Source organism: Acanthochromis polyacanthus, chromosome 21 (assembly GCF_021347895.1).
Source record: "Acanthochromis polyacanthus isolate Apoly-LR-REF ecotype Palm Island chromosome 21, KAUST_Apoly_ChrSc, whole genome shotgun sequence".
Lineage (NCBI taxonomy): Eukaryota > Metazoa > Chordata > Actinopteri > Pomacentridae > Acanthochromis > Acanthochromis polyacanthus.
This window is the reverse complement of record NC_067133.1, coordinates 6,836,517-6,864,193: the sequence shown is the minus strand read 5'-3', so window position 1 is coordinate 6,864,193 and position 27,677 is coordinate 6,836,517. Positions and strand designations below refer to the sequence as shown.

General features: G+C 39.5%; 2 protein-coding genes and 1 long non-coding RNA gene across 10 annotated transcripts in view; 1 reads left to right on the top strand and 2 right to left on the bottom strand.

Annotated features, from left to right (window-relative positions):
* Nucleotides 1-272: 272 nt before the first annotated feature.
* On the bottom strand, nt 273-9,104 carry syngr1a (synaptogyrin 1a). Of its 2 annotated transcripts, none has more exons than XM_022212104.2 (4): nt 9,003-9,104; nt 6,432-6,669; nt 6,192-6,337; nt 273-3,348 (listed from the first exon to the last, which is right to left on the bottom strand). In XM_022212104.2, exons 1-4 carry the CDS (start codon nt 9,102-9,104, stop codon nt 3,226-3,228), a joined length of 609 nt encoding a protein of 202 aa, XP_022067796.1. In that variant the 3' UTR covers nt 273-3,225. The 2 variants fall into 2 exon arrangements, with proteins under 2 accessions (XP_022067796.1, XP_051797507.1); XM_051941547.1 differs by lacking the exon at nt 273-3,348 and adding an exon at nt 4,452-4,829.
* On the top strand, nt 9,105-11,123 carry LOC127531701 (uncharacterized). Its single transcript, XR_007938817.1, has 2 exons — nt 9,105-9,214; nt 9,510-11,123. It is a non-coding gene; the product is annotated as an uncharacterized LOC127531701 (long non-coding RNA).
* A 2,939-nt stretch (nt 11,124-14,062) lies between these two features.
* LOC110963663 (aquaporin-1) overlaps nt 14,063-27,677 on the bottom strand; it is a 45,611-nt gene continuing 31,996 nt past the window's right edge. For 2 of the 7 annotated variants that reach the window (XM_051940856.1, XM_051940854.1), the window contains 7 exons: nt 25,856-25,940; nt 25,528-25,594; nt 16,698-20,580; nt 16,056-16,518; nt 15,819-15,977; nt 14,486-14,566; nt 14,063-14,402 (listed from right to left, as the gene is read on the bottom strand). In XM_051940856.1, coding sequence (XP_051796816.1) covers nt 14,238-14,402; nt 14,486-14,566; nt 15,819-15,977; nt 16,056-16,499 — 849 coding nt within the window. In that variant the 5' untranslated portion in view covers nt 16,500-16,518; nt 16,698-20,580; nt 25,528-25,594; nt 25,856-25,940 and the 3' untranslated portion in view covers nt 14,063-14,237. Of the gene's footprint in view, nt 14,403-14,485; nt 14,567-15,818; nt 15,978-16,055; nt 16,519-16,697; nt 20,890-25,527; nt 25,595-25,855; nt 25,941-27,677 lie in introns of all 7 variants that reach the window. The other 5 variants (XM_051940857.1, XM_051940855.1, XM_051940858.1 and 2 more) reach the window with 4 other exon arrangements.

Genomic DNA, 27,677 nt, shown 5'->3' with positions numbered 1-27,677 from the left:
CTAAATAATATTGTAGAATTGTAGAAGAAAGAGACAAAACACACAATAAACAAAATCAAGCTGAACTTCACTGAGAGCATTTTAAAATATTCACGATCACGAATCCTTTAGGCTGCAATAATCCGATATGATGACAGTTTAAATCTGCGATTAAGGCTGTGTTTCTTCAGACTCTTCCAGTTTAAGATGAGATAAACCCTTTATACTGAGCACAGATTTCTGCTTCAGTCTTTCTGACTGTTGACGTGTTTAATAAAGTTTTCACAAACAACCAGAGAGTAAATATTTGTTTATTATCAGACAAACACACAAACAGTCAGTTTCTCTGTTCACACACACTGAGACTAAAGGATAAAAAACAGAACAGCACCATTGAACCCAAACACCTTAAAGTGATGATGATTAGTGTCGCAGCCAATCAGAATCCAGTGTCTGATGTGAAGAACTCAGAAATGATAGCCGTCTGGTTTGCTCACATGACTTCCATGTACGTAAAAATTCAACATGCGGTTTTTAAATGACAAGCACGAGCCACATTGTGATGCAGATTTACTGCTCCAACAGGTGGCGCTGCAGCTCCATGTTAATATGTTTTTAGAGCTTCTTCTTAGAAACATTCTGAAAAACAAAGAGCAGATTATCGTGTTGGAAAACAAACAGTTCTTTAATCTGAATAAGTGAATGAAACAAGATGACGTCTCCTTTTTAATTCCACACATATGGAACGAATCTGATCTTTAGCAAGCACAGTTAGCTGATTAGCTAAGCTTTTATGTACACTACCAGTCACACAACTACACTATAGTCAAAAGTTTGGACACACCTTCTTCGGTGGTTTTTATTTAATAATTGTCTACAATGTAGATTAATACTGAAGACATCAAAACTACTAAAGAATACATCTGGAATTACGTTGTAAACAAAAAAAGTGTTAATCTTCAGTACTAATCTACAATGTAGAAAATAATACAAATAAATAAAAAGCATTGAATGAGAAGGTGTGTCCAAACTTTTGACGAGTAGTGCAGAAGTTATGCTAAAGTTAGCTAGAGAGCTAATGATTGACAGGTGAAGATCCAAATATTTTCCTAAAGGCTAGCATCAGCTAACCTGCTAGCAACACTTTATTGATAACAAGCTGTAACCCGCCTAAAGAAGGGTTAAATAATAATTTTATTAATTTTGGATCATTAGTTATTTTCACTTACATATTGTGAGCTTTATTTTGAAAACCGGAACTTTATTTGGATGAGACGGGAAGTAGTGCGCTTAAACATTCGACGTAGCGTAACATAGCTAATGCTGCTGCCGTGAGAGTTGAAAACGAGAGAAAAGGATATGAAAAACTGCTCGTCTTGCACGAAAAACCAATAAATTACTTAGTCGATTATATAAACTGATTGAAATTCCGTTTTAGAAGTTGGAGAACCGTTGAAGACACACTTTTAATCGCCCTGCCTTCTCCAAATAAAAAACACCTTCTTGGTAAGCTAGCATCTGCTTGTTTTCTAATCAGTGTGTATGTGAAAATACCACGCGGTGACCATGCGAGCTACAATGCTACTGTGAATTGCACATTTTATGTTGTTTTTGAAGAATGTAATGTTAAAAGACCATTTATTTGGCAGTTTCACTTGAAAATTCATGGTAATCCTTCCTACATTGCTAAAATAAGCACACTGTGAGACTTTTACACTGTGAAGTGCCTAGTTACTTTTGATATGTCACTGAAGGTTAAAACCATGATCAGCAGAAAGATAAAATGTAATTTTAAGTCAACTAAGATTGATAAAAGCAGCAAAGCTGTAATTTATGTTAAAGTTGTTGATTAAAAGCAATGTAATTCATATATTTCTTTAAAAATTTCAAATCCTATGCTCGGAAGGGTTAAAAAGAGAGACAATATACATGAAAGAGTACAAGTTATTGACTTTACCTTAAAGGGTAATGTGTGCTTTATAGATTAGTGAATTCATTAGTAAAATGTGATCACACAATTGCACTTTGTTGTAGTTACAGTAGGTTAAAATGGTATACTCTGCCACTGTGAAACATTTATTTTGTAAATAACTATGGTTATCGATTTGTAAACTGTAGTACTTTGTTTCCTAACAGAAAAGATAAATATTAATGTTGTACAACACTTTGAATAGATCTCATTGAATGATACTGCATTACAACATGGACTACAGACCTGTTTTGTAAATACAGGTCAGGTCAGGTCAGGTCTCATTGGGGGCAGCATAACTCAGTAGGTAGAGTGGCTGTCTCGCAACCGGAGGGTTGTTCTGTTGTGCTCATGTCGAGGTGTCCCTGAGCAAGACACCTAACTCCTAATGGCTCCAGGGGCACTGTACCATGGCTGACCCTGTGCTCTGACCCCCCAGATGGGGGGATATGTGAAAATCGGAATTTCCCCTCGTGGGCTTAATAAGGGATGTAAATAAATAATTTTTTAAATTGTGAAGCTCCAGCCCTTGTGTCCAACAAGGCTGATCAACGATCCAGTTGATGGTGAGCCTCACAGTCGAACTTTGAACCACCACCACACCATTCAGCAAATTCTGTCGTAGAAACACCAACGAGAGCCTATTTGGATACCTTTCCTTGACTTTGACTATTCCCTTGACTTATTGACTTGAAATCTGATTGTATCCACAACGAACTACTTAAAGCGAAATACCTCAAATGGAAATTTTATGTTTTTCTTTCTTAGTTTATTGGGCCCATAGGTATTGTACTGTAATTTTGATGTGTACTGTTAAATAGTTTTTATAACTAAAGTTCACAAAAACAACATATGCCTGTGTCCCGTGACTGTTACCATTACTCCCAGCTCCTACGAACCTAGGTAGCGACATATACATACCCAGAAGTGGGTTACACAGCTAATATTTGGCAGCTAGCAAGATTGTGTTGCTAAAAAGCGAGCATTGTTCGTACAAAATGGCTTGTGTTGTACGTTTTCTCTAAAAAATGGAACGGGAATTTAAAATTGGTGTACTGGACTGTGATTGGCTGCTTACTGAGAGGACACGCTCCTTGGTGGACGGTCATCACACGGTAACATCATGTTGTTTTTTAATTTCTGTTCTTTTAACATTAAAGTGTATTGAGCCCTTGAACACATCACAACAATGTTAACTGAAAATAACCATCAAACAAAAACTACCCAGAATGCAACACTGTGCAAGCCCCGCCTCCACACCTGGTAATGTGCAGGTTCTACTCATCAGTGGGCAGAGCCTCCACAGTTTCCTGTTGGTTTGGGTCCACGTATTCCTGGTTGAAGGTAACGGAGTCGGATCCCAGTTTGAATCTGTAGACGGCCAGCAGGGACTGGACGGCCTGCAGAAACACGGACACGTCAGAAGGAACATGAAAAGTCCTAGCATGTGAGAGAAAACATGTGAAGAGAGTTAGCAAGTCAGACAGAACACATGAGGGGCATCAGAAAGAACGTGCAAAGAGAGTTAACATATCATTGAGAACAAATGGAGTGTTAACATGTCAGAAAGAACACATGAAGAATGCATCCACATTCAGAAGGACACATGGAAGATTGTTAGCATGTCAGAGAGAACACGTGAAGGGAGTTAGCAATGTCAGACAGAACATGTAAAGTGAGTTAACAAATAATTCAGAACACATGGAGTGTGAACATGCCAGAAAGAACACATGAAGAGTGCAACCACATTCAGAAGGACACATGGAGGTTGCTAGCATGTCAGACAAACAGTGTAAACTTGTCAGAAAGAACATGTAAAGAGAGTTAGCTTGTCAGACAGAAGACATGAAGGGCACTACCATGTCAGAAAGAACATGTGAAGAGAGTTAACATGTCATTCAGAACACATGGAGTGTTAACCTGTCAGAAAGAACACATGTAGCATTCATCCACATTCAGAACTACATATGAAGACTGTTAGCATGTCAGAGCAAACACATGAAGAGAGTTAGCATGTTAGACAGAACATCTAAAGCGAGTTAACACATCATTCAGAACACATGGATATGAACATGCCAGAAAGAACACATGAAGAGAGTTAGCATGTTGAACAGAACATGTGAAAAGTGTTAGCGTGTCACAAACACTTGAATGGTGTTTTTTTTACCTTCTCAGTATTTTCAAAGCTGCAGCTGTCACCATGTTTGCTGTATGCAGTTACCATGGTTACAGCTGTTTACTTGTCGACAATGTCCATATGACTCTGCTGTAAAGCAAAAGGCTGACTGTGTGGCTCTGCTCACCTAGCATTAGCATTAGCTGAGGGGCTAGAATCCTCTCGTGTGTGTGTTTATGGGGACGCTGAATTATAGGAGACCATGAAAATGGGGTTAACATGTTTATGTAACATTACACATGCATGTTGCATAGGCATGATGAGTGCAGGGACATCAGACAGCCAGTAGAAGGAAGCTCTCCAGGAACTCTTTAAGCACCACACATCTGAACTGCTTACACGTTTAATTTTCATTTTACATCATCATTACATTCACACGATGACATCATGCCAGATGTCATAGCATCACTGCAACAGGAACACACATCACATAGTTCATGAATCTGCAGAGGAAACTGCGTGATTCTATTACCACGATAATAGAAAAGCACTTCGGATGACAGGCAGTTTAGGCGGCCAGTCAGAGTCCAAACTAAGCTGACAAAGAAACCAGAAGAGCAAAACCCCTGGTCTCTAATTGGCTGAAGGAGACAGGTGAAGTTAGGTGTGTTTGTTTCAGGCGAGAGGAGGGATGAAGAGTTTGTTGTATTCTTCTTCAAAGGAGACTCTCTTCAGACGCTCCAACGACATCAAAGTGAGACCTCCCTGCATGCAACATATCACAACACGTACATGATCACAACATATCACAATATACCACAACATGTCATACATTCGTCCAACATATCGCACAACACAACACAACATGTCTCAATATATCTCAATATATCACACATCACACTACATCTCACATAACATTACAATACATGAACACTGTATCACTCAACACATCATACACATACACAATATAACATAACACTGATAACATGCCACAATATAGTGTAACATATAACACTACATTTCACACCGCACATTGCAAGAAATCATCCGCACTCACATACAACATACTCATGCGCACCTCATTGTGTTATGTGTGACATGTCAGATTTAACATGCAACATGACATATAATATGTGACATGTTGTTATAAGTGATGTATGATATAACACACCCCATGTGGTATTCGTTAGTTAGATCTCGCCTCCATTAAAGCTCCCATGAGACATCCACACCTGAACCAACAACATCAGCGATTCACACAGCAGCAGGTGAAACAGAGCGTCAGGCTGCAGGTGAGCAGGTATGTACTAGGGATGGGAATTTTGACTAATTTCCTAACCGACTAGTCTAAAATTTTATTTGTGACTAGTCGACTAGTCTATAAAGCCACATAATGACAGTGAAGAAACATTTTCATTTATATTCCGCTCCGTAAGTCTGGATGGGATCTGTAGTGACTTTGCGCATGCGCGATTCACCTGCCGTCTGGCCGCGGAGTGATGTTGGTCTCCTCTACTCAGACACTGGGACTGCTGTGGGGTTACTGGACTGATAGCCTGTGCTTTGGGACGGGGAGAAGCTCACAGCAGCACCTGCTGCTTGTTGAGGACAGTAACTGCAGAATGATCCGAGTTTTCCTGTCAGTCTCCAAAACGGCAGAAAAAGTCGCTAGATTTAGTCACTTTTGACAAGAAAAAGTCGCTAGGACGCTTTGGAAAGTCGCTAGATTTAGCGAGAAAGTCGCTAAGTTGGCAACACTGGTTTCTGCTTACACAGCCGACAGGCGACCTTGTTGTCATCTGCTGTGTCAAAATACTGCCCAACGGTGCTGATTTTCTTACGCGGGAGCGTCACCATCTTCCCACATTATCTTTCCAAACTTTCTTCCCCAAACTGTGTATCCCTGCCCCCTGCTACGTGTGCATGTGAGGGGAGGGGAGGAGGAGCAATTCTCTCCCTGGCTGCTCAGCCTGTTTACAAAGAAGCCGAGGCAGAGGCGCCACGCGAAGAACAAGGTGCATGATGCTTAATGCAGCGTTTAATCGACTAGTAAAATACTAAACGTTTAATAAATGAGTAGGCGGTTAAAGGATTAAACGATTAGTCGCGCACATCCCTAGTACCTACCCAGGTGAACATCGAGAAGAAGGAGAAGACGATGGTGGCCCTGGCAGCATCAGCTCCTTCCTTCAGAGGGTTGTCTTCTTCTTTAGAAACCTGCCACTGATTGGCCAGAAAGCAGAAGCCCACGAACCAGACGAGAGACCACAGAGCTGCAGAGAACAGGGGGAACATGAGTGGTAACCCGTGTGGTTATTAACACACAACCAGGTAAATGACATCACAGCAGAGTGGGCAGAGTCTGACCTGACACCCCGATGTCGGCCATGACGGCTTTCTTGCGGTCCTTCACGCCACTGATCTGGGGGAAATAAACGTCCAGCGCCAAGAAAGCGGTGCTGCACAGGAAGCACAGTGTTCCCATGGCGACACCGTAGTTGCAGGCGTTCTGGTTGCGGTTGAAAATGCAGTATTCCTCGATCTCCTCAGGTCGGTTGACGTAGCCCTCGTTAGCAATGCAACCCAGGATCACGATGGAGAAAAGCTGGAGGAGACAGTTACCTCAATGCTAATGGATGTAGCATCTAGCCTTTTGTACTGAGAATGAATAACTATTAGAACTTTTAAAGTATGTCTTCTGCATTTTTTATTTGGTGGAGCAGTTTGGATAGACACATTGATATGATGCTAGTTATTGTGACACTGTAACAACTACCTCTGTATAAACAACATAAAAATCCTGTTACGCCACAAAGTTATTAAAGTTAAACCAAGAGTGTCAAACTCGTTTTAGTTCAGGGGACACATTCTACCTAATTTTATCTCAAGTGGGGCAGAGCAGTAAAATCACAGCATAATAGAGAAACAAAATGACAAAAAATGAGACGAACAACTAGAAAAAGACAAAAAACAACAAAAACAAGACAAAATATTGCAAAAATTAGGCACAGAATGACAAAATTGAGAAAAAATGCCAAAAATTGAGAGAAATCGCACAGAACAAAAGAAAAAGAGACAAAAAATTTCATTAAAAACTTGTAAAGCGACAAAAAAGTGAACAAGAAGAAGACAAAAAAATGACACAAACGAGACAAAAATGACAAAAAACAAACAAAATGACAAAAAATAGTCAAACTACACAAGCGAGACAAAATAACACCAAACAACAAAAACAACACACAAAACACAAAATGACAAAAAAAACACAAATGAGACAAAAAGAAAGCACAAACCAACAAAAATGAGAATCAAAACGACAAAAACATGAGACCAACGACAAAAGTCAGACAAATAAAAAAACAACAAAACAAAATATTACAAAAATGAGACACAAAATAACAATGAACAATCTAGTATTTTGCATTATGATCAAAACAACTTGTCATGGTCTAGAAATTATTTTAAATTTACAAATTTACATATTTACAAATTGCAGTTAATGTCTTCTCTGTAATTTTTACACTTTACAAAGTCGTCCCGTGAGCCCGATTGGATCCTCTGGCAGGCCGCTTTGTCCCCAGTCTGCATGTTTGACACCCCTGCTCTAAACCTTTGTCTCTCTACCCTGCACATCAGCTCTCTGAAGATGCTTCACCATGCTAAATGTATCCTCAAACAACTTCCTCTGTGTAGCATCCAAACAGAGCAGCAGCAGTGTGGAACAGTGAAGTTTTGTTCCTGAGTCTTGTGTTGAGCCTCAGGAATGTTAACTCCAGTCCCATGACTGAGTCACAGGACTGAATCATCCCTACCAGAAACCGACCCAAATCCAGAGTAACCAGAACAACACCGAAACCAGAAAACTTAACTCACCCAGAACCAGGACTAACAGATTCATTTCGACTTGATTTTATTCTGTATGGCTGCTGATGCTTACAGAACCAGAGTTCATATAAACTATGTTCAGTTTTAGATTTGATGTTGTTCAGTTCTTGTTTAGCTGCTTGTGATAAAGTCTCATCTGTCAACAACATAATAATGTGCAAATGAAACACGTGTTCAGCACTAAAATACGAACATTTGATGTGACAGGTTTGTGGTTCTGATTTGACATCACTCAGATCCAATCACAGGAATGTTTCACTGAACAAATAAACAGAAATTGATGTTGACAAATAATGCAGTTAGCACGTCAGCACCTATTTTGCTATGATAGAATGTCAGCACCTATTTTGTTGTATTTACATGAGAGCAGTTGTTGGCATGCTAGCTGTTATGTTTGTGAGCATGGTGGTAGTTATTTTGTTATGTTAGCATGTTAGCAGTTATTAATGTGTGTTAACAGGCTAGTAGGAGTTATTTTGTCTTAACAGGGTAGTAGGTATTTTCAGTTATTGTGTTATGTTAGCATATTAGCAGTTATTAGTCTATGTAAATGTATTAGCAGTTATTTTGCTATGTTTGCATGTTAGCAGTTACTAGTTTAGGTTAGTATGTTAGCAGTTATTAGTTTATGTTAGCATGATAGCAATTAATGGTTTTTTGTTAACATATTAGCAATTATTTTTGCTATGTTGGCTTGTTAGCAGTTGCTAGTTTAGGTTACTATGTTAGCAGTTCTAAGTTTATGTTAGCATCATAGCAATTAATAGTTCAATTTAGCATACTAGCAGTTCTTTTGCTATGTTGTCATGTTAGTAGTTACTAGTTAGAATGTTAGTAGTTATTAGTTTATTTTAGCATATTAGCAGGTATTAAGTGGTGTTACCATGTTAGCAGTCAGTCATAAGGGCTAATGTCACTCTGTCTCACCTGAGAGGTCAACACTGTGTGACCTCTCAGGTGACTCCAGGATCATGACACCTGCTTTGTTTAGTTAGCATGTTACCAGTAAACTGTGACATCATCGCTACATCATCGTGACGTCATCAGACTCACCCAGCAGAGGATCCTGACCACCGTCTGCGGCTGCCTGATGAAGGTCAGAGGGTCAAAAGCTCCGCCTGCCTTCCCCGCCCCGTATGCCTGGAAACCATCCATCCAGACGCGTCTTGTCCGCAGACCAATTTGGACCGGTTCAGTCCACTTTAACCTTCCTCCACTACCAGAACCACCAACACCACCAGCAGGACCGCCCCAGCTCAGTCCAGGTAGACCCTATCAGACAAACTTGGCCCGGTTCACTGCATCTGGCCCAGTTTAGTGCAGTTAGGTCCAGTTAGTCCAGTTCGGTCTAGTAGGTCCAGTTAGTCCAGTTTGGTCTAGTTGGTCCAGTTAGTCCAGTTTGGTCCAGTTAGTCCAGTTAGCGTGTGTGTGTCTGTGTGTGTGTGTGTGTGTGTGTGTGTGTGTGTGCTCTCTTCTTCTCTGCTGCTATAAACTGCTCTAATCTGCTTTAATCCTTGTGACACTACCAAAGGGTTTAACACCCTGAGCTCTGTCTTGCAGGCTTTGGACCGCCCCCAGCCATCTCCACCAATCACCCTGGCAGAGCTTAGAGTCAGCGAAGGAGGCGGGGTTACACAGGTTGAGGGAAGGCCCTGCCTGAAAGGCGACACTCGGGGTTTTTAACATCAACAGTTACTCAGCCGACTAAAACCAATCACTTGTATCAGTTGTGTTTGTTTGTTTGTTTGTTTGTTTGTGTGGTTTTCGGATTACTGTGAGTTCCATCTGTCAGTCTGGTTTCACATCCTCTATTTTATGTTTATTTACCCTAGTTTTTCATTTTTGTTTTTCTTTTTTTAACTTTTGTACTTAAGTTTTCTTTTGATTTGTTGCATTTTGTTCATTTACTTTTTGTTTGTTTATATTGTTTTGTTTGTATCTCTTTACCTTTACTTTTTGGTTTACCTTTTGTTTGTTTATTTTTTATTTCTATGTCTGCTTTTGTTTTATTTATTTATATTTTGTTAAATTAATATGCTTTTTGTTTTGTTTGCCTACTCTAGCTTTTTTCCCTGCTTATTTAGTTTTTTTGGTTAACCTTTATTTGTTTGTTTGTAAACTTTTCTGTTAATGCTTTGTCCTCCCTGGTAAAGGAGAGGGTTTTTTAGTTCTTTGCTGCTTTTAAAGGGAATGTAAAGGGAACTTTGGACTGTTGTCTTCTTTGTTTATAATTTGTAAAGTCTTTACAATGTGAAATTATGAGATGACATGTTGTGAACTGATGCTAAAAAAGTGAAACTGAACTGAGTAAAAAAAAATTCATATGCTTTTTAGTTCATTTACCTTTTGTTGGTGTACTTTTTGTTTTGTTTGCTTATTTGTTTTCCTTTTGTTTGTTTGTTTGTTTTAGTGTTGCTGATTGTTTCTTATTCAGTGAAGGTCATGAGTAAATGTTTTGCTGTGCAAAATTTAATAATGAACCAGAAGGGTGAACACAATCATCAGATCTTTGTTCTGCAAACACCCATCATGCGATTCTGTGTTACTCAGACATGTGACTCTCTGTCTCTCTCTCTCTCACACACACACACACACACACACACACACACACACACACACACACACACACACACACACACACACACACACACACACACACACACACACACACACACACGTATGATTTTACCTGCATATGTTTTTACGTATGTGTGTTTTTAGCTGTGTATGTTTTTACATGTGTGTATGTTTTAGCTGTGTGTGTTGTTACTTGTTTATGTGTGTGTTTTTACTTGTGTTTGTGTTGCTATCTGTGCATATTTTTACTTGTGTATGTTGTTACCAGTGTGTGTTGTTACCTGCATGTGTTGTTATCGGTGTTTTTTTTTTACTTATGTGCGTTTTTGCCTGTGTGTGTTTTTTTAACCTGTGTGGGTGTTGTCATCTATGCGTGTTGTTACCTGTGTGTGTTTTACTTGTGTGTGTTGTTATCTATGTGGTTTTTTTTTTGCCTGTGTGTGTTTTTACGTGTGTTGTTACCTGTGTGTGTTTTTACCTGTACAGTCCTGCTTCTGCAGTTCTACACACTCCCACATATAAATGATTGATTAGTGATATTAATATTGATCAGGTGACACGTCTGTAACTGCAATAAATCAAGTTTTACCACATGAACGGTTTGTCTGTGTGAGTTTGTCTCCTCCTGCTGGACCAACAGAGAAACTGCAGCCACACTGGAGGAGTCACAGAGCAGCAGCAGACAGACAGAGACACACTGGACTGGTTTCTATATTCTACACTGGTCCCACTGAATGTCACTGGTTTCTTGACTTGTTCAACTAAATCTCATTGATTTCTATACTAATAGTTTTTACACTGGTCCTACTGGATATCACTAGTTTTTATACTGGTCCTACTGGATATCACTCGTTTCCATGCTGGCCACACTGTATTTCACTGGTTCCTACTGGTCTTACTGGATCTTTGCATTTTGAGTGTTCTAAATTATTGTAATATATTGCATCAAGAATGCAGCAATTTACTTCAACAACGCTGACGTATTTTCTCTGTGCCTTTGTATCGGTACTTTGGTACCTTACAAAAAATAAAAAGTTTACTGCAAACAAAAGTAAAATCTAGAATCTCAGAATTCAGGGGGCAGAATACAAATCAAGATATAAAATTCAAAAGCCAACAACACATGTATACTGTAACATTCACACTCTGTCGTCTGCATTTGGACTCATGTTTCTATCCATTACATCTGATGTCTTCTCTGGAGATGCATTGTGGGTAGAACCTTTTTGAGTGTCTCCTTTTTATGGTTTCTGATGAGACACGGCTCACCTGAATCGGTTTTCAGCTGACAACTACACTCAGCTGTGTGTAATTACCTAATCTTCTAATCTTATTTTAATTTTCAATATTTTGAAATGATTTTCAATAGATTTCAATGTCGCTGCAGCAGAAATCCCCCGTGTCCCCCCCCCATCAGTCTGTTTTGATTGTGGTTTTCACTGTTTTGAACAAAGTGTGTTGTCAGTTGAAAAATGTGCTGTAAAGGTCCAGTGTTTTGCAGGTGGTGAACTAGTAACTGAGAAAAGAGTTCATGAATTTTGGTGACTGTGGTCACTGAATGCATTTTGTGTGAAAGCAACGGAAAGTGATTCACAGTTTGGTCCACATGGACTGCTGTTTTGCAGACTGAGTTAAGGGTTTTGAACATGTGACTTCAGTTTCGACCAATGCGTGTTTGCAATCGAAAAAAATGTAATTATCTGTGTTGGCCTTCAGTTCTACTATAAACAGCCTTGGAGTTATTTTTGATCAGGATATGTGGTTCGATATACATATAAAACATGTTTGGAGGACAGCATTCTTTCATCTATATAATATTGTAAAAATCAGGGTCATCCTCATCCACTATTACATGCATTTATAACTTTTAGGCTGGAATATTATCAGGATGTCCCAATAATTCTCTTAAACACCTCAAGTTGTTACAAAATGCTGCAGTCAGAGTTCTGATAGGAACCAGTAAAAGAGTAAAAGAGATCTTATTTCTCTCTGTATGACTGTAAGGCTGAAACAGCTTCAGTTGTAAAGTGTGTGTGTGTGTGGCGTGCGTCATTGTGTGTGTACTAACAGAACCACTGAGCTGCTGTTTCCTGTGAACAGGAAGCAAAGCTGATGTCTGTTGTTTGTGGTGAGTTCAGGGACTCAGTTTTATATTGTTTACTGTTACTAAAGTTATTCCCCACTGAACATTGGGAATTTTTACCCAACATTAATGTTTATATAAATGTTCATATAATGCAGGAATGACTGTACGAATTACACACATTTCAAAACTCATGAAACAGTCCGTAAAAAGCCAAACAGACATGTGAGTTTAAAAAGAGATGAAAAAAATATGGTGTTGTGTTGGTGGTACCAATAAAACCAGCTGAGGTAAATAACAATGTGTTGACTGAGCTCCAGTTTTATCAAGTTTAACCTTTTAATTAACCGTTTATTCTGGCAACAGCTTATCAGAGCTGCGACTCTGGAATAACTTTCTGGATCAATCAATCAGCTGTTTGCCTTCTAAAATGTCAGAAAATGTCAAAACTGTGGATCAGAGTTTCCTCAAATGCCTTGTTTAGTTCTAAGATCTTCAGTTTACTGTCATAGAGGAAAGTAATATTCAGAATGAATAAGCTGAAATCATGGACAGTTCATATAAAGAATGATTCAGACTGATTCATGGATTATCAGAGTAGTTGGATATGAATTTACTAGTTGACAATTAGCTAATTAAATGACTGTAGCTGCTGTTGTTGTTAATATTGATGTTTGCATGTTGTCGTTGTGGCCACATCTACAACATTGTTTGAAATAATTGCAGTTTTTACCAAATTCAGTCGTTAAAAATGTGTCCTCTGCAGGATTTATTCAATCATTCTGATCTGATGAAACTATCCTGTCTGTTCTCACCACATTTCATGGTTGTGGGAGTTTTATTTTCGTAGATACCAGATCCCTGAATGTTCTTTCACAGATTTTTATTTTAACAAAGAAAATGCAAAACTCCTAAGTAAAGTAAACAATGAAGAGGATCTGAAATGGATCGATGTGTTGGATTAAATATTCACAGAAACATGAGCAGGACTGAAACTACCGACAAAGTGTCTAAATGTGGAGAATGAACATGAAAATGAACGTCTGGCAGATGTTCTCCTTCAGCACTGATCTGATCAGCTTTAGATCTCCATCACTGAATCCAAACTGCAGATACACAAACCCACAAAGCAACTCTACACACAGACACACAAACTGTGCAATCTGCTGTTTTATGCAAACTGTTTGAGAGTGTTGTGTGTGAGGTTCAGTTGGTTCAGAAGGCCTGAGCTGCTTAAAACCACATTAAATTAAAAACAGAAGCTCACATTTAGAATTTCTGTGAATGCAAACTGAATAAATGATCAGAAAAAGCTCCGAATAGACATTTATGATGATAAAGTACAGTGAATTTTTACAAACAGATATCAAGTTAGAACCCTCACAGAGACGTTCCAGTCAGAACCAAAGGAACATCAGCAGAACTAACAAACAACACAACAGTTTTAAACCAGTTTGATGATCTGAGGTTTATTTTCCCACAATAACAGACATATTTGTTGTCCAGATGTTCAGAAATAGCAGAAAAATGCAGAAACAATAATAATAATAGAAATAATAATTCAAAAATATAACAAAGCCTTACAGTTATGTCACGGAGTGTGTGTCTGTGTGTGTCTGTTGTGTGTGTTACTGCAGGTTTGGCAACGCCACCTGCTGCTGCTTCTCACTGAGCACGTGCAGCCGTTTCAGCTCCGCCCACCAGTCTCCGGAGCGATGCCATCGCCGCCGCAGCAGCAGGTCGTTCAGCAGAGCGGCGAGACACGCCCCCAAGCCAGGCCCCGCCCAGAACACCTGGAGAGAAGCAGCCAATCAGAGTTCAGTGTGTTGCCATGTGCTGCAGTTTGTGTTTGTTGTGTGTCGGTGTGTGTTCTGACCCAGTGATCGGTGAAGTCCAGTGCGATAACAGCCGGACCGAAGGATCGAGCTGGATTCATCCCACACCCTGTGGAGCTCACCTGAGACACAAAGTCTGAGTCACATGATGCAGGTTTGAACACACAGATCTGATAATTAGAAGCTAAATAGCTGCTGTGTGATTAAAGCCTCAGGTTTTAGTAATCCGAAGTCTGGTTCAGTGACATTAACCCTCGTGTCTTCCTGTGCGTCAAATTGACCCATTTTAAAGTTCAAAAATGTGGAATAAAATATATTTTCACAGTGAAACTTCTGATGTCCACATTTCAACATTTTTGAGAGATTTTTGAACAATTTCTTGGTGGAAAAAAGAAAGGTTAAAAAATAGTTTTGAACATTCACCAAAAATAAAAAATAAAAAAAATCAACCAAAATCCAGCGAATTTTACTGGATTTTGGTCAATTTTTTTTTGCAGAATTTATGGATTTTTTTTCAGACAAGGAAACAATATTTTTTGGTGCCCGTAAATGAAGACAGCAGGAGGGTTAACATGAGGAGCTGAGATCAGAACCAGGAAGCAGGTTCAACAGATCCACACTTTCTGCGTTAGCAGCTCGGCTAAACCTAAACTCCAGTAGGACACATCAGAAGGTGTTTATCTCCTGTATCTGTTAACCAGGTTTTTATTCTTCAAATTCTGTTCACATTAGAGGAATTTAAAGGAACATGTGCCTCTTCTGCAGTAAATGGACCAATCATGTTCCTCCTTCAGTCAACAGGCTGCTTTAATGTAGAGCTATAGAGTTAGAGCTGTTAATCATGTAAAGATGTTTATTTTGCTGATCGATGCAGCTGATTATTTCTACTTAATATGATCAATGTCATAATCAGTTCTCTGATTAATGCTCTATCAGCTGAAGAACCAGCAGAAAAATAGACAAAAACATAAAAAAAAGTGATTTGTAAGCCACCAGTGTGACTTCGTAGTTCAGTGTTCTGCTTTCTGAGTTACATTCGTCTGTTAAACACGGAACAACACAACAACTACAACAAACACAAAAACAGCTACTAGTACTACAACTACAGCAGCAATAACAACTATGAAAACAACTACTGCAGCTACAAACACAACAATAACAACAAAAAATGACAGCACATACATCTACAATTACAATGACAATTATAAGAACAATAACAACAATTACAACTACAACTAAAAATAAAAATAACAACTGTACCTACAACAGTAGTACCAGCAACAGTACTTTTAGTAGTATTAGTATCCGTAGTAGCAGTAGTTGGACAGGTACAAACATTAAAGTTTTAAAGCACAGGTGGTGGGCGGGACTTACAGCCACCAGGTGACCCAGACCGACAGCCAGACCCACCAACAGGGGAGGCACCACAGTTGGCAGGGGGACGTCGGTGGTCGCCATGACAACCAGGACCAGCTGGAGGGTCACCAGCATTTCCACAATGACTGCCTGGTGGAGCCAGACACCGGCAGACACCTGAACACAAACACGTGAGTTATGGAAAATCCTGCTCTCTGGTTGGTTGCCAGGGTTCCAAGGCGGAGCTAAACTCACCTGGTTGAGAGCAGGTGTCACGTCTCCAGTCAGAACCAGCATCAGCGCTGCAGAGGTGACGCCCCCCAGCAGCTGACCAATCACATACAGAGCTGCTCTCCACAGGTGGAGCCTCAGGGTCAGGGCCATTGCTATGGTAACTGCTGGGTTCAGGTGAACGCCCCCGCCCACACAGACTGCTGCCATGGCAACTGACAGACCGAAGACCAGCGCCACCTGCAGGGGGCACGCAGGTGAGACAGGTGCTAGTCCAGACGGAGCTGCAGACGGGACGCTCTGATTGGTCGGCTGATCCGGTCCAGCAGCCGGCAGCATCAGGACACCTGATAGGCTGGCCGACAGGAAGAGGGCGGTGCCTAAGAACTCCAGCAGGATGTGATGTAAGCAGGATGGGGTGATGATGTCACTCAGGATGAGACACAGGCAGCGAGAGATGAGCATCATGGGAGCAAGAGTCCAACACCTGCAGCGGACACGGGTGTGACAGGTGAGTTCAGGTGTTCATGTTCAAAACCAGTGTCAAAATAATTAACTCAACTGGACTGTGTCTGATGATTTTGTTCATATTTTTAAACGCCTGAACATACATGAACACACTAAATACAGTCAACTACAAACAGCACTTCCACCAGCAGGACTTACCTGGTCCGGGATCACAGGTGAGCTGGTCGGGACTGATGATGAAGAGACATCCAGGTGTGTTTACCTGCCTGCCTCTGCCAGTGTGAGTCGTGTCTCTTATAAAGCTCAGGCGTGTCCAGGTGGGTGGTCTCAGCACACAGGCTCTCTCTGTGTGCAGGTGAAGTCCATGCGAAACTGAATCCTTTGAATGTTTCAGGAGTGAAGTCAGAAAAGAGGCTTTTAATGATAATTTACACATTTATGTCTAAAAATCAGGTCAGATCTTCACCTGAGTTACCTTCATGAAAAAACACTGGATGGAGAAGTGATGAAGCTCTGAGATGAGAAGAAGCTGAACCATTCTCATGAAACACACTGAGGTTGGTGCTGCTTCTTTAGTTCAGACTGCCAGCGTCACAACTGTTAGTTCTTTAAAAGAAGTCTTCAGATGTTCTTAGCCCACCTGAAGACTTAGCATGAAATGTTCTCTACAGGTTCTAATAATGTTTGAAAGAAAAATATTTAAATCTGTTTGTGTGTTTGATGGTATTTCACATAATGTTCCTGTGATCTTCAAGGTGCTAAAATCAACATTCTAAAAATGTTTTTCAAATGTTATCAAGGTTATAGTCCAATACTGGGATTTATTGTTTTAAGAACTCCTTATAGAATGTTCTTCTATAAAATGTTCTGCGGCATTACATGATTAGTTGTGGTACATTTCTGTCACATTTTGTTCTTTTTAATCATATTTGTGTTGTTTTATATCTTTCTGTGGTTCTTTCATTTAATTTTGGTACTTTTGCATTAATTTTTTTTATTGTTTTGTGTCACATTTTGGTGTTTCACATCTGTCTGTGTTTGGTTTGTTTGCGGTACGTTGTTGTGACAGTATGTCTTTGTGTAGTTTTCCAGAATCATAGTGTAAATGTCTCATGAAACAGACGTGTGCAGAGTCTCATCCATCCATCCATCCATCCATCCATCCATCCATCCATCCATCCATCGTTCATACACGGCTTAATCCTCAATAGGGTCGAGTCTATCCCACCAGTCTATCACAGGGCTACACATAGAGACGAACACACACACTAGCATTCAGATCCAGACTGAGGATCTTCTGACTGTGAGGTGGCAGTGCTAACCACCGATCCACCGTGCAGTCCCTTGTCCACAGCAGATCCTGTGTTCTTGTTCTGTTTGCCCGTTGAAGCTGCTCACAGGTGTACTGTCCAGGTGTGTGTGAGTGTTAACCTACATACAGTACCGTAGACGTCCTTTAAACCGGTCAATGACAGTCAGTGTCCTTCAGCCTGCAACTTTAGAGCGAGCTGACAGATGCAGTGCTCTGATTGGCTGACACTGAGCCACACTGACATTTAAGGACGAGCAGTAACAGTGTGAGGAAGTGGCCTCAGCGGCGCCGTTTATCCGTCCATTAGCGTGTTCTCACGTTTCTGAACCGCACACGGTCCCTTCGTTCTCAACGACCTTCCGACTGAAAACAGGGACACAAAGTCAATACTGTGAGGACTGAGGCTGTGAGGTGGGATACCTCAGACCGGCATAGAGAGTCCTCAGATTCTGGAACTGACCCAAACCTCAGGTTCTGTTTACTACCAGTCATTGTTCTGTTGGTGCTCTGCTGTGTTTAATAGAGGTTGAAAGAGCAACCACACAGAACTCTGAAGAACCGCAGCCTCCAAGTTCTCTGGAACCACGCTAACAATCCAATCCATGACCAGAACAACCACATGAACATGTTTGGACCAGTTTTGGACCATTTTTGTACTGGTTTTGGACCAGTTTTGGACCAGCTTTACGCTAGTTTTGAACCAGTTTTAACACTGGTTTTGAACCAGTTTTACATTAGTTTTGGACCAGTTTTAACACTGGTTTTGAACCAGTTTTACACTAGTTTTGGACCAGTTTTAACACTGGTTTTGAACCAGTTTTACATTGGTTTTGAACCTGTTTTGCACTGACTAACCCTAACCTTAAACTGAAAGCAGCTTCATGAACTGTTCTCTTTCAAACATCTGGACCAGTTGTGTATTGTGACAGCAGTTTGCATCGCTGGTTTCTTTATGTTACAATACGACTCAGGGACACACAGTTGTGTATTTGTGGTGGTCTCTGTCAGTGTGTAACAGTAGATATATGTGTGTGTGTGACGTGCTGTCAAAGCAGCCATCTCCATTACTGACACTCACTCTGTCGACCTTCAGTTTGTCTTTATAAACCTGAAGCACACAGTGTTGTTCAAACCTTTCCCAGATAGCAAACTATGAGTGAATCAATGTTGAATCTATGTTGAGACCTAACGTCGAAATTATACAGAAAGCACAAGGTTGATAAAATGTTGAGTCAATGTTTGCTTTTCAACCATAAATCACACTTTACCCAGATAGCAAAAGATGTTCAATCAATGTTGAATTAGGGTTAAGAAGGTTGAATTGTGGTTATGGTTGAAGATTGATGGATGGATCAACGTTGATTCAACAACATTTTGTTAACATTGAAGTTTGTGTTTAAAAGATACCATTGAATCTACATTGTATTTTGGTTTAATTAAAATGTTTGACAGCTCAGTGTTGAATTAATGTTGAATCTATGTTTGCAAACATGTAATCTATGTAAGCAAACGTTGACTCAACATTTTATCAACCTTGCGCTTTCTGTATAATTTCGACGTTAGGTCTCAACATAGATTCAACATTGATTCACCCATAGTTTGCTATCTGGGTTATGGAAGACAACAAATTGGACAAATGTTTTACTGCAATCTAAAATCCTGCACCTCTATAGAAACAGAGCATCGTGAAGTTTTGTATTTAGTTATATTTTTATAGTTATATAGAAGGAGAGAGAACCCAGAAACGTTGGAATGACATGAATCAGAAAAAAGTTAATTATTTTACAAATCTGTAAAACCGACATGTCCAACATGTTTCCACAGCTGTTAAAACACTTGAACTGATGTTGTCTCCTCATATTGTAGATATTTTATATCTCTGTTTCCTCTCCAGACTTTTCCTGTCTATTCTGCTCATCAGCTGTAGAAAGATGTTTCACCGTGTTGAATGTATTTTCCAACCACTTGCTACTTAAATCATAAAATAACCAAAATGAGACACGTACAATACAGTTGTTCTGGTTAAAGATCATGATTTTAGGCTGAGGTTTGGTTCATTTTTCAGATGGAACATCAGACCCGAGACATTCATGGTTGTAAAACTGAAACAGGTTAGATCAGGACTGAAGTCAGGAGTGATACAGTCTGATGGTATCAAACATTTGTGAGCAGAGAAACAGGAAAAAACACTATAAATATGAAACTTCTACATTTTTACGGACAGAAATATTCATTCATTCATTCATTCATTCATTCATTCATTCATTCATTCATTCATTCATGTTGTCTTTCCTCTTGAGTCACACTGTTGTAGTTAAAACTGTGTCCAGCAGGCAGCAGCAGAGATGCTGGATCGTTCAAACTGAAGAACAAATGATGGTTCCAGATAAATTTTACTTGACTGGCAAGGTGGGGCCAGTGTTTAGTCACAGGGGCACATTAAAAAAACACCCACAATGACATTTAAACACTTTAAACTTATATTTTACTTTATGTTAAAATCAAACACGTTTTTTTTTCTCAACAAAAACTCCATCAGCTGAAACAGTGAGTTTATCAGGGCCAGTCTTGAAATGTGCAACATCAGCAACATTTGAAATCAGTCACATTAAGCGGTTTGGTTTCCTGATGTAAAAATCCACTATCACTACAGCAACAGGAAGCGATGGTTGTGTTGTCTGGGAAACTGGTCCACAAATACATTAAGATCTAAGGCCTGTCTGGATTCCACAGTCATGAGTCCTACATCATTCCTGAACTGGCGAATATCTGTGGAAAGATGCACAGTAAGGGCAGAATGTCACATAGACACAATAAAATAATCTACAGAAGAAAGCAACATTTTATGGACACAGTGCTATAAATTGTATTCACACTGATTTGCAAATTGCAAATATAAACACACTTTCTACATCACAAACCTGATGGTGCAGTATTTGATCCACACTGATCCCCTTACTGTCCCTTCATGCTGTCACTTCCACTGCCTCCTCTCCATCCTCCTCCAACTCCTCTGGTTCTCCCTCTTCCTGCTCCTCAGCTCTCTCAACACCTTGACATGACCTTGCTGTTTTCACTCTTTTATTTGGGACAACAGAGGACACAGTGTGCCTTTCTGGCCTCATGCCGACCAGCCGACAATACGAGAAAAACCTACAGTCATGGAACATCATGTTTTGATGCTCATTTTGTTCATTTTAATGCCTGGCACAACTAAAGGTAGATTTGTTTGGACAAATATAATGATAACAACAAAAATAGCTCATAGGAGTTTAATTTAAGAGCTGATATTTAGAGATTTTCCATAGTTTTCTTGATAATAACCAAAATCACTTGAGTTCGTACATCAATAGCTTTGACATTGTACAGTCAATAACAGTGCTTTTAGGCATTCCGTGTTTTCTTTTCTGTCAGTTTTAGTCACATGATACACACAGGAGTTAGAACTTGATTGCATAACCATTGTTTTTGATGATAAGGGTGGTCTAATAATTGTTTCCATGACTGTAGATACATGTATACATCTCATTTATCAGGTAACATTAGCCATCCATACTGAGCTTGGGTGAATCCTGCTCATTACTTTACTCAAAATGCAACAGTCAAGACTGAGCTCACGTGGTTAACATCATCACACCATCATGATATTTGATCGATATTTGCTTTGATGAGTTTGCTAAGCATTTCTAAACATGAAAGCAGACATTTACTAACTTCATTTCATTGTCACAGTGAGGAACAACAGGAACTCGGTCATGTTTGCAACAAATCACTTTATGAGGTGCAATTTTGCTTACCTTGTGCGTGTCTCTTGCAACAATAAAATTAACTATTCCTTTCTCCAGAATTTGTTGCGAGCCTAAATCCCACCAAATGCAGGTAGACCATATGTCCACTAGGCAGACAGCATCGTGAGTAAAGTCGTGCTTCGCTCTGCTTTATCCAAGTGTAGAATCACTTTAGTTTCACCGCTAACGGGTATCATCATTATAAAGTGATCAGTTTATTAATCCTCCTGTTGTCCTCTTTTACAGGCACCGAAAAATATTGTTTCCTTGCCTGAAAAAATCCAAAAATTCTGCAAAAAAAAAAAATTCAACAAATTTCTGAAAATGTGCTACATCTTAAAGGAAGAAAATTCCAATTTTTGCTGTAAATTTTCCCTTAAAATTTTTATTTAAAAAAATAATTTAAAAAATGTAAATATTTGTAAAAAATTAGTAAAAATCTTCCAAAAAATCATAAAAATGTCTAAAATGATTACATATATATCAGTAAACCTTCTAATATTTTCTTTAAGAACATTCACCAAAAAAATCAACCAAAATCCAGCAAATTTTGCTGGATTTTGGTTGATTTTTTGATGAATGTTCTTAAGAAACAATTTTAACATTTCTTTTTTTCCATCAAAAAAGTTTTCCCAAAAATGTTGAAAATGTGGACATCAGAAGTTTTACTGTGAAATTATATGTGTTTAAAGCTGGTCAATTTTGTCCCACAGGACAACAAGCACAGGGGCCAATGACATAAGGGACACTGTGAAGAACACATCTGCATTTTGGAGACTGTCCTCCTTGAAAAAATGACCACATAGGTCGTCTGTACACGCCCGTATTACAACCAAGTGTTACGTTTTGAAGTTAAGCGACCTCTAGCGGTTGAGTAAATATCGACACTCCGGTGTCTCAGCTGAAACGTCACCATGAACAAACTTTTACCTAACACTATCCCTAAACCTAACCCTAACCCTAACCCTAAACCCGTCTTGCGAAAGTGAGGAAAAAGTCGTTTCGCAAGGGAAAAGCCGTTTCGCGAATTAAATCCTGTAATACCTTCCTGTCTCCAGTAGAGGCGCTAACCTAAATACGCTCTCATGGGTCGTATTCAGGGGCACGTACTACGACCTGTGTGGTGGTATGAGTTTGAGGGCTTGTTGGCATTTTGTGTTCTGCAATACTGGGGCACTAAAATACTGCAGTACTGAAAATCTAAAATACTACATTACAGCTGTGTGTGTGTGTGTTCTCTGCAGCTGAAAGACAATCAGGACATTGACAACTGAACACTGCAGAAGCAGCACAACACGACCTGACTGTGTGTGTGTGTGTGTGTGTGTGTTCTGTACAGATGTAGGTTGATCTAAATGAGTGTGGAACAGTTACCATCAGACACACACACACAGGTTGACCTGGTCAGCAGGTGAGGCCTTGGTGTGTCACACAGTTGTTTACATGTGTTTATCCAGAATGCACTGCAGCAGAATTTGGGTCAACAGCCGGAGGACAGAAACTGTTGTGACGTGAAGTTCACATTTCTACAATCTGTGGTGGGAAGCAGAGCCGGAGTGGGACTCATTTTCAGCTCTGGACTTTCATGCCTCAGACCAGCCCACTTTAGATCACGACCTATTACTATTAAAGTCATGTAATTCTAGCCTTGTCTTGTAATTCAATGTGCTTTTTTTTTATATTTTCAATTCAGTGCAAGTAAGGGTTGCTTCACAATGAGGATTTATTCCAACATGAGTGCACATCTCCAACATTATTCTTTACAACAATATCAGAGTCTATATTCTGTTCAAATAAGTGTTCAGGGATATCCAAACCTTAAAAATGAAATAAAAGAAGAAACAAAAATATGAAATTTAAAATAATAATAATAGAGTAAATGGTGTTGCATTTTCTAATAACACTATCATCTCTTTTTCCTCTGCAAGGAAACAGTTCCATCATAACTTAAATTTCAAAAATATGAGAACATCAGTTAAAGGCCTAATCTCCAACACTGTTCTTTCCAACATCACAATGTCCTTAGTGTTCACAGATATCTAATCCTCATGAATAAAGAATAATTGTTGCACTGTTGTCTGCAAGTTTGTTATTCACAGTATAACATAACTTGCTAATGAAATTTTTAAAAATGCTTTGATTTTCATTTTATATTTACAATAACAAGAAGATAAAATCAGTTAGAGACAGAAATGAAAAAAGGTCCGTTTTTCCATTTTCTGAGACTGGAAGCAGTCATCAGCAAGTGTGGAGCCAAACAGAGTACGGTGCATAGACTGTATATAATTTTTACGTTAGTTTTCATGGTCATAATGAGAGATCAGGTGGCTGATCTTAAAATAAATCAATATTGAATTTTTTTATAGAGCATTAAAGTTTTGCAAAGCCAGGGGGCGGAACTACTTGATAAACAGTCCGGTCTGGAATAATTGACAGCATAGACATATATAAAGAGTAGACGCCGCATCAACCACTACTGCCTATTGGGGCTGACGAGCGGTGGGGCCGCCATCTTGGTCTGGTCAGCTGCTCCACTCAGCACTGTTTGACAGCACATTTAATCCATCTTAACTCTGAATATTAAACTGATTTTCACGCGTTTTTTATTTTTATTTTTTTTGCTGCAAACGTCATACATGTAGCTATGATACAGGACAAATGGTTCGGCGTATTTTAATATTCATAGCGGGAATAATAGATAATAATAATAATAATAATAGGTAATGGAATATTCTGATATTAAGCTCGACTGTAGACAGGTATTTTGCAAACACTGTAAACACACACACACTAATATATGTTAGAGAAGCAGATAATGGCGGTAAAGTCAATTATTTTAATAATTTGAAGAGACAATATATGATTACACTATATATACATAAATAAACAAAATACTTACTAATGAACACATTTCTATATAAAACAATAGACAGAAGTTATATATCGGAGAAAATGAATATATATAAATCATAGATGGAGTATCAACATCATTCACATATATATAGGCTATAATAGATAAAAGTTATATATCAGAGAAAATCATACAACATATATAAATCATGTATGGAGTATCAATATAATCAATATATCAGAAAACTGACTAATGTGTTCATTAGTCAGTATTTTGCTTATTTATGTATGTATAGTGTAATCATATATTGTCTCTTCAAATTATTAAAATAAGCGGCGTTTACTCTTTATTATGTCTATGATTGACAGGTCCTATGGAGGAGACAGCCCAGATTCTGCTCTCCTCGTTTGGATTAATTCTGATATAATAACTGTTGGTTTGTTTATCGGTGGAGCAGCAGAACCTTTTCCACAAACAGTTTTTCTGCCTGTTGGCTTGTTTTAACCAGTTTTTTACCTTCGGCTGAATCTACCAGCAGACACTGAAAGGACTCTGATTGGTCGGTAAGTGTTTAGTTTCTCATCGGTGCCGCTTTTAATGCACTTTATATGTATCTGTATATAAATAAGCTGCTGATCCACGGCATTTTACGCAGCGCTGGTCTGCAGTCTTTTAATGATAAAAAGTAAAATAGGTCACTACTATTGTTTGGGCGTAGAAAGTTTTGGAACTAATGCTTGCTTGTTCACTCTGTTCCAACAGCTCACCTGTTTAAACAGATTGAACAGATAAGAACCCTGACAACTGAATTTCCCTTCGGGGATGAATAAAGTAATTCTGATTCTGATTCCTTCCATACCAACAGCAGTAATCCCCTCATCACTACTGGCTCTGCCTCTGACACTAAATCACATTTTTAAAACGGTCAAAATTCTCAGCACAAATCTCCCCTTTTTACAAAGCCGTCAGGTCAGTTTCATTAATGTAGAGCTGAATCATCTTCTCATACAGAGCAGGTCTACACCAGACTCTCCATTATATTCATTCTAATAATATTCACTCAATGAACAATCCTACCTCCCACTCTGGACTTGTGGCTCTTGGCTGCTGCTTGGTGCTGGATCTTTCTTCTGACTCTAAGGGGCTACAGGACAAAGTTTCCCAGTTTTGTGGTCGCATCATACTATTATTTAAATTATATAACGTGATGTTTTACGTCACAATGACACACAATTAATTGATTTGATAATTAACTTGAATGGTGGTTTGCAAAGTTCAACAAAGTCCGTATCCGTTTCCTCGGCCTCATTTGTCGTTTCAAACCGCGAGCTTTAGTGAAAAAGTTTCCAATTTCTGCACATTCGGCTGCGTCTGTTTCCAGAGCTTTCCTCTTTTTAATTCTTACCTTCTCCACACCACTCTTGCTCTTCCTGTTTTCATCTTTCAAACACCTCTGACCGTGTGCATGGACGTGTTATGTCACGGTGCGTCTGCAAAAAAAAAAAGAGCTGTCAGTGGAGGCGGCCCAGCAATAGCGGTCGCAGCAGAATGATCAACCCAGTGCCATGACTGAGCACCGGTCCAAACATCAGACCGGCCCACTGGGAATTGTCTCGGTCCTCCTGATTAGTCACCCCGGGCCTGGTGGGAAGTAGCTCAGTGCTTTTACTCAACTGTTCCAAGTACACATTGGAGAACTTGTGGTATGCTACAAAAAAGACCCAAAATGACCAAAATGAGAAAGTGACCATAAATGGAATACAAATGAAAAAAAGCTGTAAAATGACCGAAAGGAGAGACAGAACAACCACAATATGAATAAAATGACCAAAATTCGACTAAAAGTTCCACATTGTTCTTCTTCTTTGAGGTTTTTAGCTAGCAGTTGCTTTTGTTTCTGACTTCTAATACTGTACTGTGGTCGATCATGCCAGCTCCTGACTGGACTAAAGGAAAACTGGAAGAGGAATGAACAGATTGATACCTGAAGCTCCCGAAGCGGCAGCAGTATAATGACCTGACGATACCAAAAATACACACGCAATCAATAATGCAAGAAAATAAAAGAGCTGCGAGGTCGATTGAACAAAAGGATGAAACACAGCCCATAATACCAGAGCAAAGGGTTCCGTTAACACACAAAGCAAACCCACTATAAAAGAAGCACAACCAGTGTGGGGCTGAACTGTTCTATCAGGGAGGTTCTTATCAGTAAGAACAGGAACATGTTGGCAGATATGTGGTAGAAAAAAAGCACCGCAGACGGCGGTGATCAAATCTAGGTGAGCAAAAGCTGCACAAGAAAGGAGACACTGTTGTTGGTTTTACACAAAGCTCCAGTTCTATGTAGGAAACAGAACGTTCTTTTAGAATATCAGGAGAACTTCATGTTGTTGATGGTGCTATCATAGAGGAGAAGAAGTTCTTAATGAAAGAGGTTCTACACTAGTTTCTTTAGGGATGGCTCCTGAATAAAGGTTCTACAGGCATGGTTCCTCCAAAAGGTTCTTCAGGGATGGTTACTGAAAGAAGTTCCACAATCATGGATCCTGAAAGACACTAGACAATGATGGTTCTCTCAGTCGGAACACAATCAAAGGTTCCAGTTGCCCGAAAAAAATCTAAAAGTTCCTGCAATGGAATATGGATTTTTAAAACTTGCGCCTTTGGGCAGTTCAGCTGTGACTCAGGGGCTCTGACTATTTCCTGGAGACCAAGCTGTCTAACATTAGTCTATTTACCGAAACACTGACTCCTTCTTGAACCAACCTCGGCTCTGTGTAATCGTTGGAAATTGTAAAATATTTTTGGACTGTGTGTATTTGCTGGGTTTGCTCTTCGAAACGCTCCGTCCTTCCTGTTGCATTAACTGCATCAGATAGAAACGTGACCGCCTACATGCTGGAGGAAGACGAGGCCTCGGAAGAAAACCTGCCGCAAATACTCTGGATCAGGAGGAACTAGAGGAAAGAAAACAGAAAACAAAACTCATTTAGGTCGAATCTGTCAGACTCATCACTGTTCTCTGGTATCAGATCTCACCCTGGTTCTGGTTCTGGTTCTGATTCTGGTTCTGGAGTCACAGTGTTACATTAACCAGTTTGACCTGAACAGTTGTGAATGGATTATTAAGAGAAACACAATACTGCCAGAAGGTTTTAGCTTCAGTCTCCTCTTAGGACGACTTCACCATCGACCAATAGGAGCTCAGAGGCGTGATCACATGG